This window comes from Pararge aegeria, chromosome 8 (genome assembly GCF_905163445.1).
Source record: "Pararge aegeria chromosome 8, ilParAegt1.1, whole genome shotgun sequence".
In the NCBI taxonomy this organism is placed as follows: domain Eukaryota; kingdom Metazoa; phylum Arthropoda; class Insecta; order Lepidoptera; family Nymphalidae; genus Pararge; species Pararge aegeria.
In genome coordinates, this window is record NC_053187.1 from 18,696,314 (window position 1) to 18,710,490 (window position 14,177).

The 14,177-nt window shown below is 36.6% G+C and overlaps 2 protein-coding genes across 12 annotated transcripts in view; both read left to right on the forward strand.

The window, feature by feature from the left end:
- Positions 1 to 645: 645 nt before the first annotated feature.
- On the forward strand, positions 646 to 3,804 carry LOC120625616. Of its 3 annotated transcripts, none has more exons than XM_039892698.1 (3): positions 646 to 1,025; positions 1,964 to 2,159; positions 3,565 to 3,804. In XM_039892698.1, the coding sequence occupies exons 1-3, from the start codon at positions 994 to 996 to the stop codon at positions 3,760 to 3,762; spliced, it is 426 nt and encodes a 141-aa protein (XP_039748632.1). In that variant the 5' UTR covers positions 646 to 993; the 3' UTR covers positions 3,763 to 3,804. The 3 variants fall into 3 exon arrangements, 2 of the variants coding, with proteins under 2 accessions (XP_039748632.1, XP_039748631.1); XM_039892697.1 differs by having other exon boundaries at positions 909 to 1,021; XR_005658821.1 differs by lacking the exon at positions 646 to 1,025 and having other exon boundaries at positions 2,079 to 2,190; positions 3,565 to 3,626.
- Positions 3,805 to 9,512: 5,708 nt separating this feature from the next.
- The window catches only part of LOC120625613 (uncharacterized protein ZK1073.1), a 76,100-nt gene continuing 71,435 nt past the window's right edge, over positions 9,513 to 14,177 (forward strand). For 3 of the 9 annotated variants that reach the window (XM_039892685.1, XM_039892686.1, XM_039892687.1), the window contains exon 1: positions 12,813 to 13,102. In XM_039892685.1, the coding sequence (XP_039748619.1) occupies positions 13,089 to 13,102 (14 nt within the window). In that variant the 5' untranslated portion in view covers positions 12,813 to 13,088. Of the gene's footprint in view, positions 9,664 to 9,910; positions 10,199 to 12,812; positions 13,103 to 14,177 lie in introns of those variants that run through there. The other 6 variants (XM_039892689.1, XM_039892691.1, XM_039892690.1 and 3 more) reach the window with 6 other exon arrangements.

The following is a 14,177-nucleotide window of genomic DNA, read 5'->3' on the forward strand; positions in this document are numbered from 1 at the left end:
TAGTTGACGTGTATTAATTTTGTACTAAACGATCATTGCATGGTGGAGCGGTATGTGCTGCGGTTTTAACCCGGGTGGGGTTCGATTTCTAGCAGGGGCAATTTGGGAATTTATTAATTCCAAAATTTTCTCTTGTCTGGTCTGGTAGGAGGTTTCGGCTAGGCTAGTAACCACCCTACGACAAGAACATGGCACTAAGCGGCTTAGCGTTCCAGTACGTTGTTGCGCAGAAACTGATCAAAGATGTAGGTGTCAAGCCTCGTGTGGCTACATCGGAAACCAATCCCTTTAGAGCAGAACAGAACAACAATGCTGCTTGGTGACAACAATAAGCATAGTAGGTGCCGATAGTAGGCACTTTACTGGACGAGCTCTATCACAACTTCTACTACCTATTAAACATAACGTTTATAGATATCGTTTATGTCTGTGGTTACATCGCACTTTTACAATAGATACGCTCCGCTACGATACAAAATTACTCGGACGCTAGCCCTAAAAATAAATTGCACGTGAGGTCACAGTCCCACAAGTAGGTATTCTAATCGATAAAAACGTCATAACAATAACCGCAGAGCAATAAACCGTTTTACAGGTGCCACATTGTTTGCTTAGCTACGCACGCCACATAAATTTTACACAAGATTTAATTTTTAATTAAAATATGCCCGTGCCATTGATATTGGTTTTAGAAACTAAGATACACAGTGATTAAACACAGGCCGATGAACAACAACTGATTTGAATTTGCACCTTGAGAAGCCTTCATGCCATTTGAATCGAATTAATGTGTGACAGTTGGTGGAAGGAGAAATATTATCTTCTATAGCTTTATGATTCCATTCTTTGGCTTTGTAAAGATCTTGGCCATAACTTCGATTTAAATGCTGGATGCTTCGATTTTAATTATGTTGGTGGTGGCGTATATTATCTTTACACTGGATTATTTAGTGAGCGCTGATCAAAGTTTTAATTATGAAATAGTGAATCGCTATGGTTTGGGAAAGCCCATTATTTACAAGTAAGTAGGTATCAGCTGACATAAATTACTTATTTAGATACACTAAAACGTCTTATAGTTCGCGTGCGAGTTTCCAATTATCCGCCTTCCAATGATTTTATGTTTAAATATCACAGATTTAATAACATACATACTTTATTGGATAAAAGCAGGCGTTACTTTGCGGAATTCCATGATATGTTATGGAAATTCTCTGGAATGGAATACTCCGCGAATCACAAGAATCTGTGTGGTGTAATTTATAATTTCTTCAATCCTTATACTCCACACCTACCAGATCTTCGGCAATGTACCCTATACCCTAATGTAAATCATTGTTAAGATTATAGTAAAGTCAACATCTCCTGAGGATGCTTCGATTTCGGGGCGAAATGTACCCTACATTGCCGAAGATTGTAGAAATTATAAATTTCACCATACAGATTCTTCTGATTTTCGCGGAGTATAGAAAATTAAGCTTTATTTTCATAATATAAGGAACCCTCATTCAACAATTATTGCATGCAGTTCGAGAAACACTTCTAAAGTGGAGTGGTTTTTGATGCTTCAATATAAGTCGTGTACACGGTGTCTGTGTGTTCTTAATTCTAAGTTGAATAATATGTAAAATTGTTTAGTGAAACAGGAAAATAATTTATAGGTAATTTAAGCGGGATAAAAAGGACCTATGTATATCTACTATGTATAGTCCAATATCTTAATACCAAACTTTCGATAAAAGTCCGTTGCCGCCCCGCTCTTTTTCCGCAAAAAAAAGCTTGCCTATTTCATTTTCCAGCCAATAAACCATTAGGTACCTATTTGTCAAAAACTACGTCGATCCTTTACCTTGTTGCTGCGAGATCCAAGGTCAAACCAAAAACCAACTTTCGCATTCATACAATGTTTTTCTTAATCCCATTTTATATTTTTTTAAGAATTTTAATCGCTCGCGTTCTGCAGAATTAAAAATGGCGGTTACCCGTACCCCGAAAAGCTTCCTTCAGAAAAGCCAGCGATATACGTGCGACCACCGTACAGGAGCGTGTACCAGGGTACCAGAAACAAGGAAGACAGAAGGGTTTACAACAAGAAATTTCACTACCCGTCCAAAACTAGTGGACACCATTTGTATTGCGAAGGAGTTTTTGATTGCACTGTGAGATTCTCTTTGAAACAGTCTTTTTAGAGTAAGTTTTTTTTCATGCCACCTAATAAGCCATTGCCTATGAGCAGAGCAATACTTTGCAGAATACATACAAAATGAGAGAATGAGTAGTGATGGCGCTTACTACATTCGTAAACTTAAAACTTAAGGCTAAACTAAACGCGCTCTGGTCTGAGAAGAAGCCCACAACAAACTTAACCGGGTGTTCTTTTTGTTATCACCATCTCGAATTGTCATTTGAAAATATTTAGGAAGCAACCTGGTTAGAGCAATAGTTCACACCCAAGCTTTTTTATCGTTTACATTATCCTTTATACTACAATAGGACTTTTCTATAAGCTTTCGCTTAATACAAACGCTGAACTTTTTTAGGGACATCCCCAATATATCAACCGGTAATTTATTGTAAAATTGTATACAATTTGCAACAATGCTGCTAAGCGGCAATAATAATTATCGTGGTAGTACTTCCCAGAGGAGCTCTGACACAAAAAGCTCTACTACTACTGCTACAGTTAAGAGTTTACAAGTAAACAAACAACACATTGTGATTGGTGGTATAAGCAAGCGTATCTCTCATATCATTTGGACGAAGCATACAATGATTGTTGTTGAGCGAATTCATCACCGCAGACGCGTTGGTCTTTGCCTTGTCTCAAAGCATTATGTTCCACTGACGGTATGATTTAGATTAGGTTAAGTACACAAATATCTAAACTAAATTGCCAGAGCCAAAATATTAAATAATCTCTTCTAAACGGCACTATGTTTAGACGTGTCAATTTGAGGTTTATGTACATAAAAATTGATACATCTGCGCCTTAAATTTAATAAAAGTTTATAAAATATTTAGTCAATGATTTTTGAGATTATTTTTTAATTATTCAAACGACTTCGTGCAGAAATCTCTTTTATATTGATTATTATCTTAAATTGGTGCTTCCTTAAAATACACGGCAAATGAAGGCGGCACGGCTGGCATAGAAAGCGCCAGCCGTGCTTTCTATGCAGGTTAGGCAGGTTACAAATATTATATCCCTTGAAAAGTAATACAATTAGTGATATTGGTTATTTTTTTCACTGTGCGCAATGCTCGGAGAGATGATAAAGCTGTGGGAGACGATAAAATGGTAATGGTATCTTTTCCAAATCGAGTAAAATGTTAGTATGGATAGCATGGGCAGGAGACATTTTTCTCCTCGGGGAAACGACACCATTTTATCGTCTCGCACAGTTCTCCGAGTAGATTAGCGGACAAGTGGAGTTATATCCCAATAATATACTTGTAATAATAAACGGGGGTATACGGCAACAGAGAAAAAGAGAAATTTACCCCGTAAAACCTTAAGGCACTCTGCCTTAAGGTTTTTTAAGTCAAGTGGAATTAAACTTCCAGCTGTCCCACATAGCGGTGGAAACGAATGGGAGCATACCAATCATATTCCGCGGAGGCGCCGGCCACAAGTACTTCACCGTGATCATTAGGGCCGAACCCTTCGAGGAATTGGCGGGCAGCGTCAGGGCGTACTGCCGGCGACCTCCGAAAGGCGAAGAACACGTCGCCATGTTCAGAAGGTTCAGGAGATATTTGTAGCAAAACAAACAGCTACAAATGATTATTTTACATAAATTTTTGACAATAAAGACGATTTCCTTTTCTTGCTTCAAAAGCAATTATGTCATCATAATATCAACCCATTACCGGCCCACTACAGGGCATGGGTCTCCCCCCACAATAAGAATGGGAATAAGGCCGTCCACCCCGCTGCGCCAGTGCGGATTGGCGGACTCCACACACGTTAGAGAACATTATGGAGATCTCTTAGGCATACAGGTTTCCACACGAGGTTTTTTCTTCACCGTTGAAGCAAGTGATGTTTTAATTACTTAAAACGAACATAGAAAAGAGGTGCGTGCTGGGATTCGAACTCGGCCCCCCGAAAGAAAAGTCGAGCTCCTACCCACTGTGCTATCACTACATGAAACTGTAACGTGACTTTTTACTATGAACCTCATAAGATCTGAGTCACTTAGCAGTAGCGATTGTTGGACAGAGCTATGTTCGGAGTATCTCTTCCCTACCGAAACAGAAATGAGTAGAGTTGTAGAAGAACAAGAGTTACCGGCATAGCTCATTGAGTTGGGAACCTAAAGTGGCAATGTCGTGAAGCCTGGTAGGTACTTGAATATGAATCAACTCTCTCCTGTGGCTCGGATAGATAGAAGATGGGTAAGAAAAATACTTGTTTATGCACACTAAAACTATTAAACAAAGAAAGTTAGAGTATTTTGGTCATATTATGAGAAAAAATATGACCTCCTTCAGCTCTTATTCAGGTAAAAATTGCCGGCAAAAGACCACTCAAGAAGATTTTTGCTTAAAAAATTTAAGCCAATGGTTCGAGAAAAGTAGCGATCCTTGGTCCATGCAGCTGCGTCCAAAGTCCAGTTAGCTTTAATGGTTGCCAACCTCCGATAGGAGTCGGCAAGAAGAAGATGCACATGCATAATCTACTTTTTATATTCTTGCTTTATTTGTTTACGTGATAAATGACACACGAGTGAGTGCAAAAATTAATAATTACAGATTAAGCAAGGTTAATAAATAAGCATCGCAGTCATCATTTAATAATCACATTTTGATGGACAATTTATCATACCTACATACCTAGTCGATAACCGTGGGTTATCCATGAATGCACTTAGTTCATATATAGGTATGCATTGATAAGACGGGGAGTTGCAGACAGCCTATGAGCTCCTAGTTAAAACATTAAGGCACTTACCCACTTGTTTAGATTATTTGCTGATAAAATGTAAAGTTAATGTTTATTAGGTTACAATAGGGCTGACATGCATCCTACTTAATTTAAAAAATAGCATTACAGGTATCCCGCCGAAACGCAGCTTAGACTAAGATCTAAATCCCACTATCAAACTTCTTAAAAAAAAACCCTTATGAAGAACCTCTTCTTTTTTATTCCACTACAAGTTAGCCCTTGATTGCAATCTCGCCTGGTGGTAAATGATGATGCAGTCTCAGATGGTAGCGGGCTAACACTAAATCTACGCGGCACGTCTTTGTCGGTATGGTGGTAACTAGCCACGGCCAAATCTGCCAACCAGGCCAGACCAGAGAAAATTCAAAAATTATAAATTCCCATATTGCCCCTACCGGGAATCGAACCGGGACCTCCTACTTAAATTCACAGCGCTCACTGTTTCGCCAAGGAGGTCGTCAATTTTTTTTCTCGTGGGAAAATCCTCATGGATACCACCGCGTCAAGGAAGGGCACAGTGATTGTCGGACTCGTACCGACTGAAACCCCACGGTGTTCTAACCAGTCGCCTGGGGGCTGGGCCACGGGAACGCTTTCGCACACATCCGCGAGCCCTAATGAAAAACCTAACCTAACCGAATTAACTAGACACCCATGCTGGCATCACCATCATCATCACTTTAACTGATTGACGTCCACTGTTCATCATAGTTCCAAAATCCACGGTTCTGGGTAGCTTGTTTACAGCGGCTCTCTGCGACTCGTTTGCTGTCCTCCTTGTCTGGGGCCAACAAACGCTGCTTTTACCGGTGTGCGCAGTGGGGTCGCTATTCCAGCACCTTAGGACCGAAGTCCAACGGTTCTCTGAGCTATATGCCCCGCTTATTGCTACTTCAGCTTCGCGACTGAGCTGAGCTATGTCAGTAACTCAAGATCTTCTAAGGGTCTCCACATTTCTGATTCAATCACGTCGAGATACTCTCCGTACGGTCTAGGTTATGAGCCCAAGGCTACTACTAGGTACCTAATTGGTCGATTAGCACCTAGATAACGGAAAAAAATTCAGGAAGGCTGGTGAGTCGATGCCTCAGTTCGTTTCTTTATTCGTTTCGTTTCGTTTATTCTGTTGGTCAAGAAAGTTTGCATTTGGAACTTACCAGGGACGCTAGTTCATGAATAAGTTTCAGATTTTATGAATCTATATTTAAAAGATAATTATGAAAATGAAGCTCAATTTGCTATACTCCACGAAAAGCAGGAGAATCTGTGTGGTGTCATTTATAATTTCTCCAATCCTTATACTTCATACCAAACAGATCTTCGGCGAAATTATAAATTAAATCATACAGATTCTCCTGCTTTTCGCGGAGTATAGCATTTTCATAATATATCATGGAATTCCGCAAAGTAACGCCTGCTTCTATCCAATATTTAAATTAAAAGACATTTGAAAAATTTACATTTCGCTAAATGTCTAAAGATATCAAATATAGCAGCAACTATGCCTGTCTATAAACACGACAATAACGTCTATTCCTTGTAATGGTCGTCTTACGTAAGTCGTCATTTATCAAGGGCCAGCATCCACTTCATTCGCTCGCTCAAAAACAACTTGAATTAACTGTTGAAGAAACAGATAACAAAAAGTTAGTAAAATTCACACACACACACGCACACGTGCTCATACACAACACACTGCCACAAATCGTAATCTTCTATAAATATAATAAAAAGTTCAAAATATGAAACCTAGTATATGATTGCCAATTAAGATTACCAGCGTTACCTGCATATTCAGGTCTTTCATTTTTTCACAAACGAGCAATATTTATAAGGAGAGCCCTGTCGCCTGTAACACAGGTTTAAACCTAGCTTAGGGACAGTTCATTGCTCATTGTTCATTTATCCAAGTAAATTATAAGAATAATATAAGTTATACCTATTGTGCAGATTTAATGAAACTTGTTTTATTGAACAATATTTTTTTTTAATTATATTATTATTAAATGACTTTAATAATCACTAGCTTCTGCCCGCGACTTCGTCTGCGTGGAATTCAGAATTGTTAACAATTTTTAATCTTACCGCGGGAACTATTTGAGAGATTGGAATACAAAGTACATGTCCTTTACCATAGGTGACATGCATACCAAATTTCAAAGCTGTCTGCCCGCGGCTTAGCTCGTAAAGAATTTTACCCTACTCCTCTCAGAATGACCGTAGTCCACCACGCTGGCCAGGTAAACAGGCCTGGTAACCTTAATACGCTTTTGAGAACGATAAGAACTCTCAGGCATTCATGTATCCTCAGAATGTTTTTCTATTGATACTTACTATTAAACAACGAAAATTTAGAGTTGCGTGCCGGGGATCGTTAAAAAGGGAGGACCATAATGCTATCACCGCTTTATTAATAAATGAAAAAAAAACCATTACCAATAGTATCACAACATAACTCGTAGATAATCGCTATTTAATTTTTTAAAACATTTGCACACTGTCTGTGACAGTCGATTGTGAAGGGACTGTTTAATTAAATGTTTACTTGTTATGTACCCACAATTTGGCAAATAAATAAATATTATTATTATTATCAGGTGAGATTGCAGTTAAGGGCTAACCATTACCTACCTAGTGAAATAAGCAATAAAATAAAGAAAATAAAAAAACATACATTGACAATACACACATCGCGATCTAGCCCCAAAGTAAGCGTAGCTTGTGTTATGGGTAATAAGATAGCTGATGAATATTATTATGAATATAATAAAAAAAATACTTATAATATACAGATAAACACCCAGACACGGAAAAACATTCATGTTCATCACTCATTTTTTTTTAAAGTTTCGGGAATCCACGGCCTTTAACGCAGGAAGCATGGTCTCTGTCCCCTGCGCCAAGCGGCTGCCAACTGAAAAGAAAAAACTGTTTGAAAAATACAAGCTGTCAGATGTTTTTGTTACACAATAATTGCCCCCTGCTATCTTTTACGCTTCGGTGGAGGTCGGCACGACGCCGACTGTCGCAGTGTAGGGAATTACCAACAATTAAATGTTTCGGTTCCCGCGAGTACGAGGCGGTTTAAACTAATTCTAGCTGGGTACAGGCTGATTTCTATTTGGACTTCCTTATATATTTTGTTTATTTTTATCAAAAAAGTCCAAATTAATTTGGACTTTTTTGATAAAAATAGAATTTTAAGGCTGAGACACCGGGAGGTATCTTTGCATCGTTCCAATCGGTTCAGGACTGAAATGTATCGATTTTCAGATGGACACTTGAACCACCTGAAGGATTGCTATGGCGTCACCGGGGGCGAGCGTGAGAACTCGCGATGAGAAGAGCTCCAGGGCTCCACGACTTCGGGGAGGAAGAGGGGGACGTCGACTTGAAGTCCTCCCTGGAGGACTCTGACCTCGGCTCGGTTCGACGTTAATCTGACTGTTGGACTGAAATGTATTGAAAATAAACTCGTCTTTATATCAAAATGACCACCAGCACAATGTCATGAACTTTGGCTGTGAATGAAATATAATTATAATTATTTCTTGTAAACAATTTTAATTAAATTAGAATTATTAGCGCATTTGTCAAAATGCTTATGAATTTACTAAAATATCTGAAATAAATAGAATTATAGTTATCCAAAGTTTAATTATTTAATTAAAACCCACTATATAAAATTACTGTTCGTCTAAAAATGTATTTTTACTTAAGCTGCCGCTAAGTTGATAGCCGCAGCTGGAACGATTTTAACATTCTTCAATTTTAAATAATAACCATATCGAAATAGCCCAGTAGTACCTAAAAAAATGTTAAACCTAAGAATCTGCCAAGCAGTGATTCGTTAGCATAATTATTATTATGATAACGAATATAATTCGCATTTTGATTAATCTGTCTTTTAAAGCGTTATCATTACGGAGACAAAAAAAAAGCTATTAAACTTACTACCTTTTGCCTTAAAAGTAAAAAATATTAAGAAGCCAATAAAAATCAAAGAGCAATGCTTGTATTGAATATTTTTTTTTTTTTTATATATTGAGCATCTTCAATAGAATCGGTTTCCCAACTATACGATGTTATGATTACATGTGTGTTGTGTTGTGGTTTGGAAATTCTTCATCATCATCATATCAACCCATTACCAACCCACAGGATACGGGTCTCCTCCCACAATGAGAAGGGTGTAAGGCCGTAGTCCACCACGCTGGCCCAGTTCGGATTGGTGGACTAGAAACACCTCTGGGAACATGTTGAACTCTCAGGCATGTAGATGTTTTCCATCACCGTTGAAGTAAGTTATTAGTTTAGAAATGTTAGAGGTGCTGTGCTGTGCGTGCTGAGATTCGAACTCGGCACAATTATATAATTTGATTTATCTTAAATATTATATTATAAATTTAACATTATGTATTGTGCTAAATAATATTAAAATTAAATTAATCATTGAAATTTAAAATGTAAAAACCGAATGCAGATAACTAGTTTTACATGTTTATAATAAAGTTTGAGTATCAGCCTGTATCAACGTCACTCTAATGATTACCTTCAACACTAATATGGCGAGATGCTACCGACTGCGCCCGTCTTTAACGCAATGTCAAGACGAATCGTCGACCTTATTTCTTTGGTCAAATAAATGTTATTTAGATTGTTTACCTTATTTGTGGTGTTCGTGCTATTTTAAACACACGTAGCAGAACTGTTTGGTAAGTTTGCTTTTCACTGTAATTTCTACGGTCATCGCGAAATAGCTTTTATTGTTATTTAAATACAAAATGTGTTTAATTTTATCGCAGTAGTTTATTTTTCGATTTTTTTATGTGTTAAAAAGGTTTGGTTGTTTCATGTTTGTTTATATCTAGATATAAATAGACAACGATTTTTATTTAACAACACTAAAATAAATATTATAATTTATGCTTTAACCGTTTACATTTTTTGATGTTATAAAAGCCAAAGAAAAATAAGCTTTGTGGGCAGTAAGTGTGATTTTAAAGTAAGTAACTAAGGTATAAGCATTTTTAACAAAGGCTATTTTTCCTGACCAAAAAAATTACACGGAATTAAGCAAAATTACCCAACTTACGAGTACTTGACTGTGTTAACTTTTGTGTTTTACGAATAGTTATTAAGTGTTAAAAGTTAAATTGAACGTGACTGTGTCAAATTCAATTGTGTCAAAATATGTATTCGTGTGGGATAAGTGAATTTTTTCGTCGTCGCCGGCCTTCTATTGAAAGGGTGAGTTTTTTATGCGATCTTATGACGCCTTGGTCCTTATGGTAATTCAATATTGACCAAAAACTAATAGTGTGATGCTTTTGCCTGTCGATCTATTCGATCTAAAGATACAGTGGTTGATATGATAGCTAACAGATTTTTTATAATTGCTTTTAAGAATTGTCTAGCCTTCATCAGGCTAGTACGAAAACAATTGGGTACGATCATCATCATGAAGAGTCTATAATAGTCCAATGGTGGAGTTAAGGCATTTCCCGATGGAAGGGTTTGGCGGCGTGGTGTTAATCACCACCACGCTGCTGTGGAGTCGTGTTGGTACGTGATAGTAACATATGGTCGAAATAGCAGAAAGAAACGCTATATATAAAAAGAAAACCTTAAATTAAACATAGTTTTGTTTCTCAGACTTACTGTGACCTCCATTAGTAATAATTTTATAGTTCAGTTTATCTAATTTGTACTTACAGTAAAGCTTAATTTTCCGTGAAAAGTTACGTGCACTAAAAAATTATATTTTTTCCATTTTTATTGGCTTAAATGAAACAAGCAATAGGTATGATCGGTTTTGGGTTCCTTAATTGGTTTGGTACCATGTTTTCAAATATTAAAAAGAGTTTTACAAACTGAAACGGGACCTAAAATGCTACGTAGCAACTCCGTGAACTTATCCATTTTTATTGTTTAGTGAAATTTCCCAAGAGTTTTGTCATAAAAAAAACTACTTTATCATGTACCGATATAATAGATAATAAACATATATTTTTTTCTATGTTATATATATTTGTCATTACAGCACAAAGATGTCCTAATGCGACAATGTGGCACGTTTTGTACATCTTATATTGATATATTCATAAAAACTATATAATATAAACGATTTACTGAAAAAAATCTTGCCTATGCCTTGCGCAGTGGGTAGAAAGGAGCTAGACTGCATTTTCGGGTGCCGAGTTCGAATCACACACCTCTAACTTTTCTAAGTTATGTAATTAAAAATATCACTTGCTGTGACGGTGAAGGAAAACATCGTGAGGAAACCTGCATACCTGAGAGTTCTTTATAATGTTCTCAAAGGTGTGTGAAGTCCACCAATCCGCACTTCCGGCCAGTGGTGGACTACGGCCTTAACCCCTTCTCATTATGGAAGGAGACCCGTGCCCTTTAATGGACCGTTTATGGGTCAATATGATGATGGTGAACCATTCATTCAGGAATAAAGTAGATACACATACATTTCATTCATTTTGTTTCGCTGTGAACAACCTCACAGAATCTTATTTTGGCATTCTCAGCATCTTAAGTAGCGAAATAATTTCCTTTCATCCAAATCATGCTGAAACTTTGTGATCTGTTATTAATGAGATATCACAGAGATTTAGGTATCTATTCAGTAAACTTGATTAGGCACAAACTTGGGCACATCCCTGTATTATTTCGTTGACCTCTCTGGCGCAGTGGCGAGAGCTGTGATCTTATATTATGCGAAAGGTCCCAGGTTCGATCCACTTACCATACCGTCACGTAATAATTAGTCGTTAAAGCCTAACAACCTGCATTCAGGTTGATAATGATTGTCTCATCTGTATAATCACTATTAGATTTATTTAATTAAACTTGTAAAAAAATAAACATAGTCACATGCGGCCCATTATTTTATATTAAGACGTAATCTATTAAAAGCTACTTCTACTACGAAAACGTGTGAAAACGTCACGCCAGTACAAAAACTTTCACCTTCACAATATTCTAATCTGATCCAATTTTAAATGTCAGATAATTGTGCAACGCTCTGGCGACGGCTCAACACTCACTAGACTATAGACACCCAGTTTCACTACGTACAGTATAGAAACAATGTGGGATGGATTTACCAGTCTCTAAACTAATTAGGGATGGTTTCACTTTAAAATGTCGTTATATTAAATAGTTCGTGGTTTCAATCTTACGGTAATATTATTCGTTACCTAATATAAAGTAATAAGCCACAAGGAAAAAGTTTTAATCCATTTTGGTTTATTTATTATCTCACATCCAAAAACAAGACTTTTTTATTGGTAACTCTGTGGCCTGAATTACAGAAGTTGCCAAGGCAATGACGGCTAGAATCACTGACAAGTCATTGTACACCGCTAGTATAGGTTTTTTATCTTTTTCTAGCGGCAACTGGTTTCATTGACTATATTTTATGGCACATACCATGTGCCATAAAATATAGTCAATTTATTTTTTGAAAGATGACAATTATTTTCTCAACTTTAAAACTATAACGAGGGACTTCCTTTCTAAGAAAAGGCCCCAACAAATGCAGTCGAGTTTTGGTAGGTACTTTTTGTATGACCCGGCATATTTACGGCCACTCCCCATCGGGTTATATCGCACACAACCGTTAACTTATCCTAGCCTAAAAAATAATATTTTATAGTCTAGTTACACATAACAATACCGAAACTACAAAATTGTATTCGTATTTTTATTTTCGAACTATACTATTATACTTTGTGGTCGTCAAGTTAAAGTCAAAGGCATGTCTACGATTACCAACTGTATGCTCGCTAAACCATAACGAAGTCTCCGGGCTTCTGAAACGTTCAAAACGTTTCAGTTCGTTCCTCTTACCGGGACAATCGCATCCCGTAGAACTTTTTGCCGCGAAAACGCCGCGTACTTTGACGTTCTTTATTTTGAATCGTTCGAATTTTAGATCGATTAAAAATAGAAGATAATTAATATTGTTCGAAGTTGTGCTGATTAAATAAAAACTTTGTAGTTCCTGATTTCGTTATTCTTTTGACAGTTTTAAGTTAATTTGAAATTAATATTGAGTGATAGTGATGTATTAGTATATTAGTTCGATGTGATTTAGTGCGTAGTTTAAAACGAATAAAGAATAATGGAAAGAAAAAGGTGATTCAAAAACCTTCAAAGGGGACCTGTCATAATAAATATTATTGTGCTTATTATTGCAATCATTGTTGTAAAAACAATTATCGTAGGTCATAATAACAAGATCATTTAATTTGGATCACAATTTAAACTATTCGCCATTATAGCTATTTGACTTCTCGTTTTATCTAACCGATCGTAGGCGGTTTACACTACTGTCATTTGGTGCCTACCATAACCTTAGTTAAGGAAATACGGGATTTTAAATTAAAACAAAACTAACTTCCGCATACAGTGAGTGAGTAGTGATAGTAAGTTGACGTACATGTAGTCTTTACTATTTGCTTTCAATGATTCTAGACTAATTAGGCGGTATAAAAGATATTTCAGTTGAAATGAAATACTCAATTAAATTTGTAAACAAGATAGCTAATTAGATTTAAGTGACACTGTGTGATTGTGATAACAAAAAGATTACCCGGCTCAATATAACTTTACTATGCTAGTTCTGGGCTTCTTAGACCAGGGCGTGTTGAAAAGTTTTATTGCTAAAGTCTTTTTGCTAAAGTCTTATTGCTAAAGTCTTATTGCTAAAGTCTTATTGCTAAAGTCTTAGGTTCATCATTATCATTATTAATCCATTACCGGCCACTACAAGGCACGTGTCTCCTCTCAGAGTAAGAAGGGGTTAGATTGTAGTCCAAGCCAAGTGCGGATTGATGGACTTCACACCCCATTGAGAACGTTAAGGAGATCTCTGAGGCATGCAGGTTTCGTCACAATTCCTTCTATATAATTGTTTAAAATAAAAAGAACTTTAGGTTAACTTATGTATGTCTGTCATCACTTCATATAAATAAAAAAAAATATAGTTGTGACCGATTCAGAGTCAGTGATATTAAGTCTACTACTTATCTGAAAAAATCACTACGTTTTAGATAAAGACTTATGTTTTACTAACTTGAACAAACTCGTTTTTTTATTCTAATCTAAAACACAACGCACCGCTACAAAATAATGAAAACATTGTTTTGTAATCAAAGTCAAAATCAAAGTCAAATATTTCTTTCAAACAGGCACATAGATGGCACTTTTG

Bases quoted from the DNA above. Each gene is read 5' to 3' on its own strand.
- LOC120625616 (XM_039892697.1), top strand. From the start codon at position 909: ATGTTGGTGGTGGCGTATATTATCTTTACACTGGATTATTTAGTGAGC. The intron at 1,022-1,963 runs GTAAGTAGGTAT...CGCGTTCTGCAG, and splicing joins GGAAAGCCCATTATTTACAA to AATTAAAAATGGCGGTTACC. The intron at 2,160-3,564 runs GTGAGATTCTCT...TTAAACTTCCAG, and splicing joins AAGGAGTTTTTGATTGCACT to CTGTCCCACATAGCGGTGGA.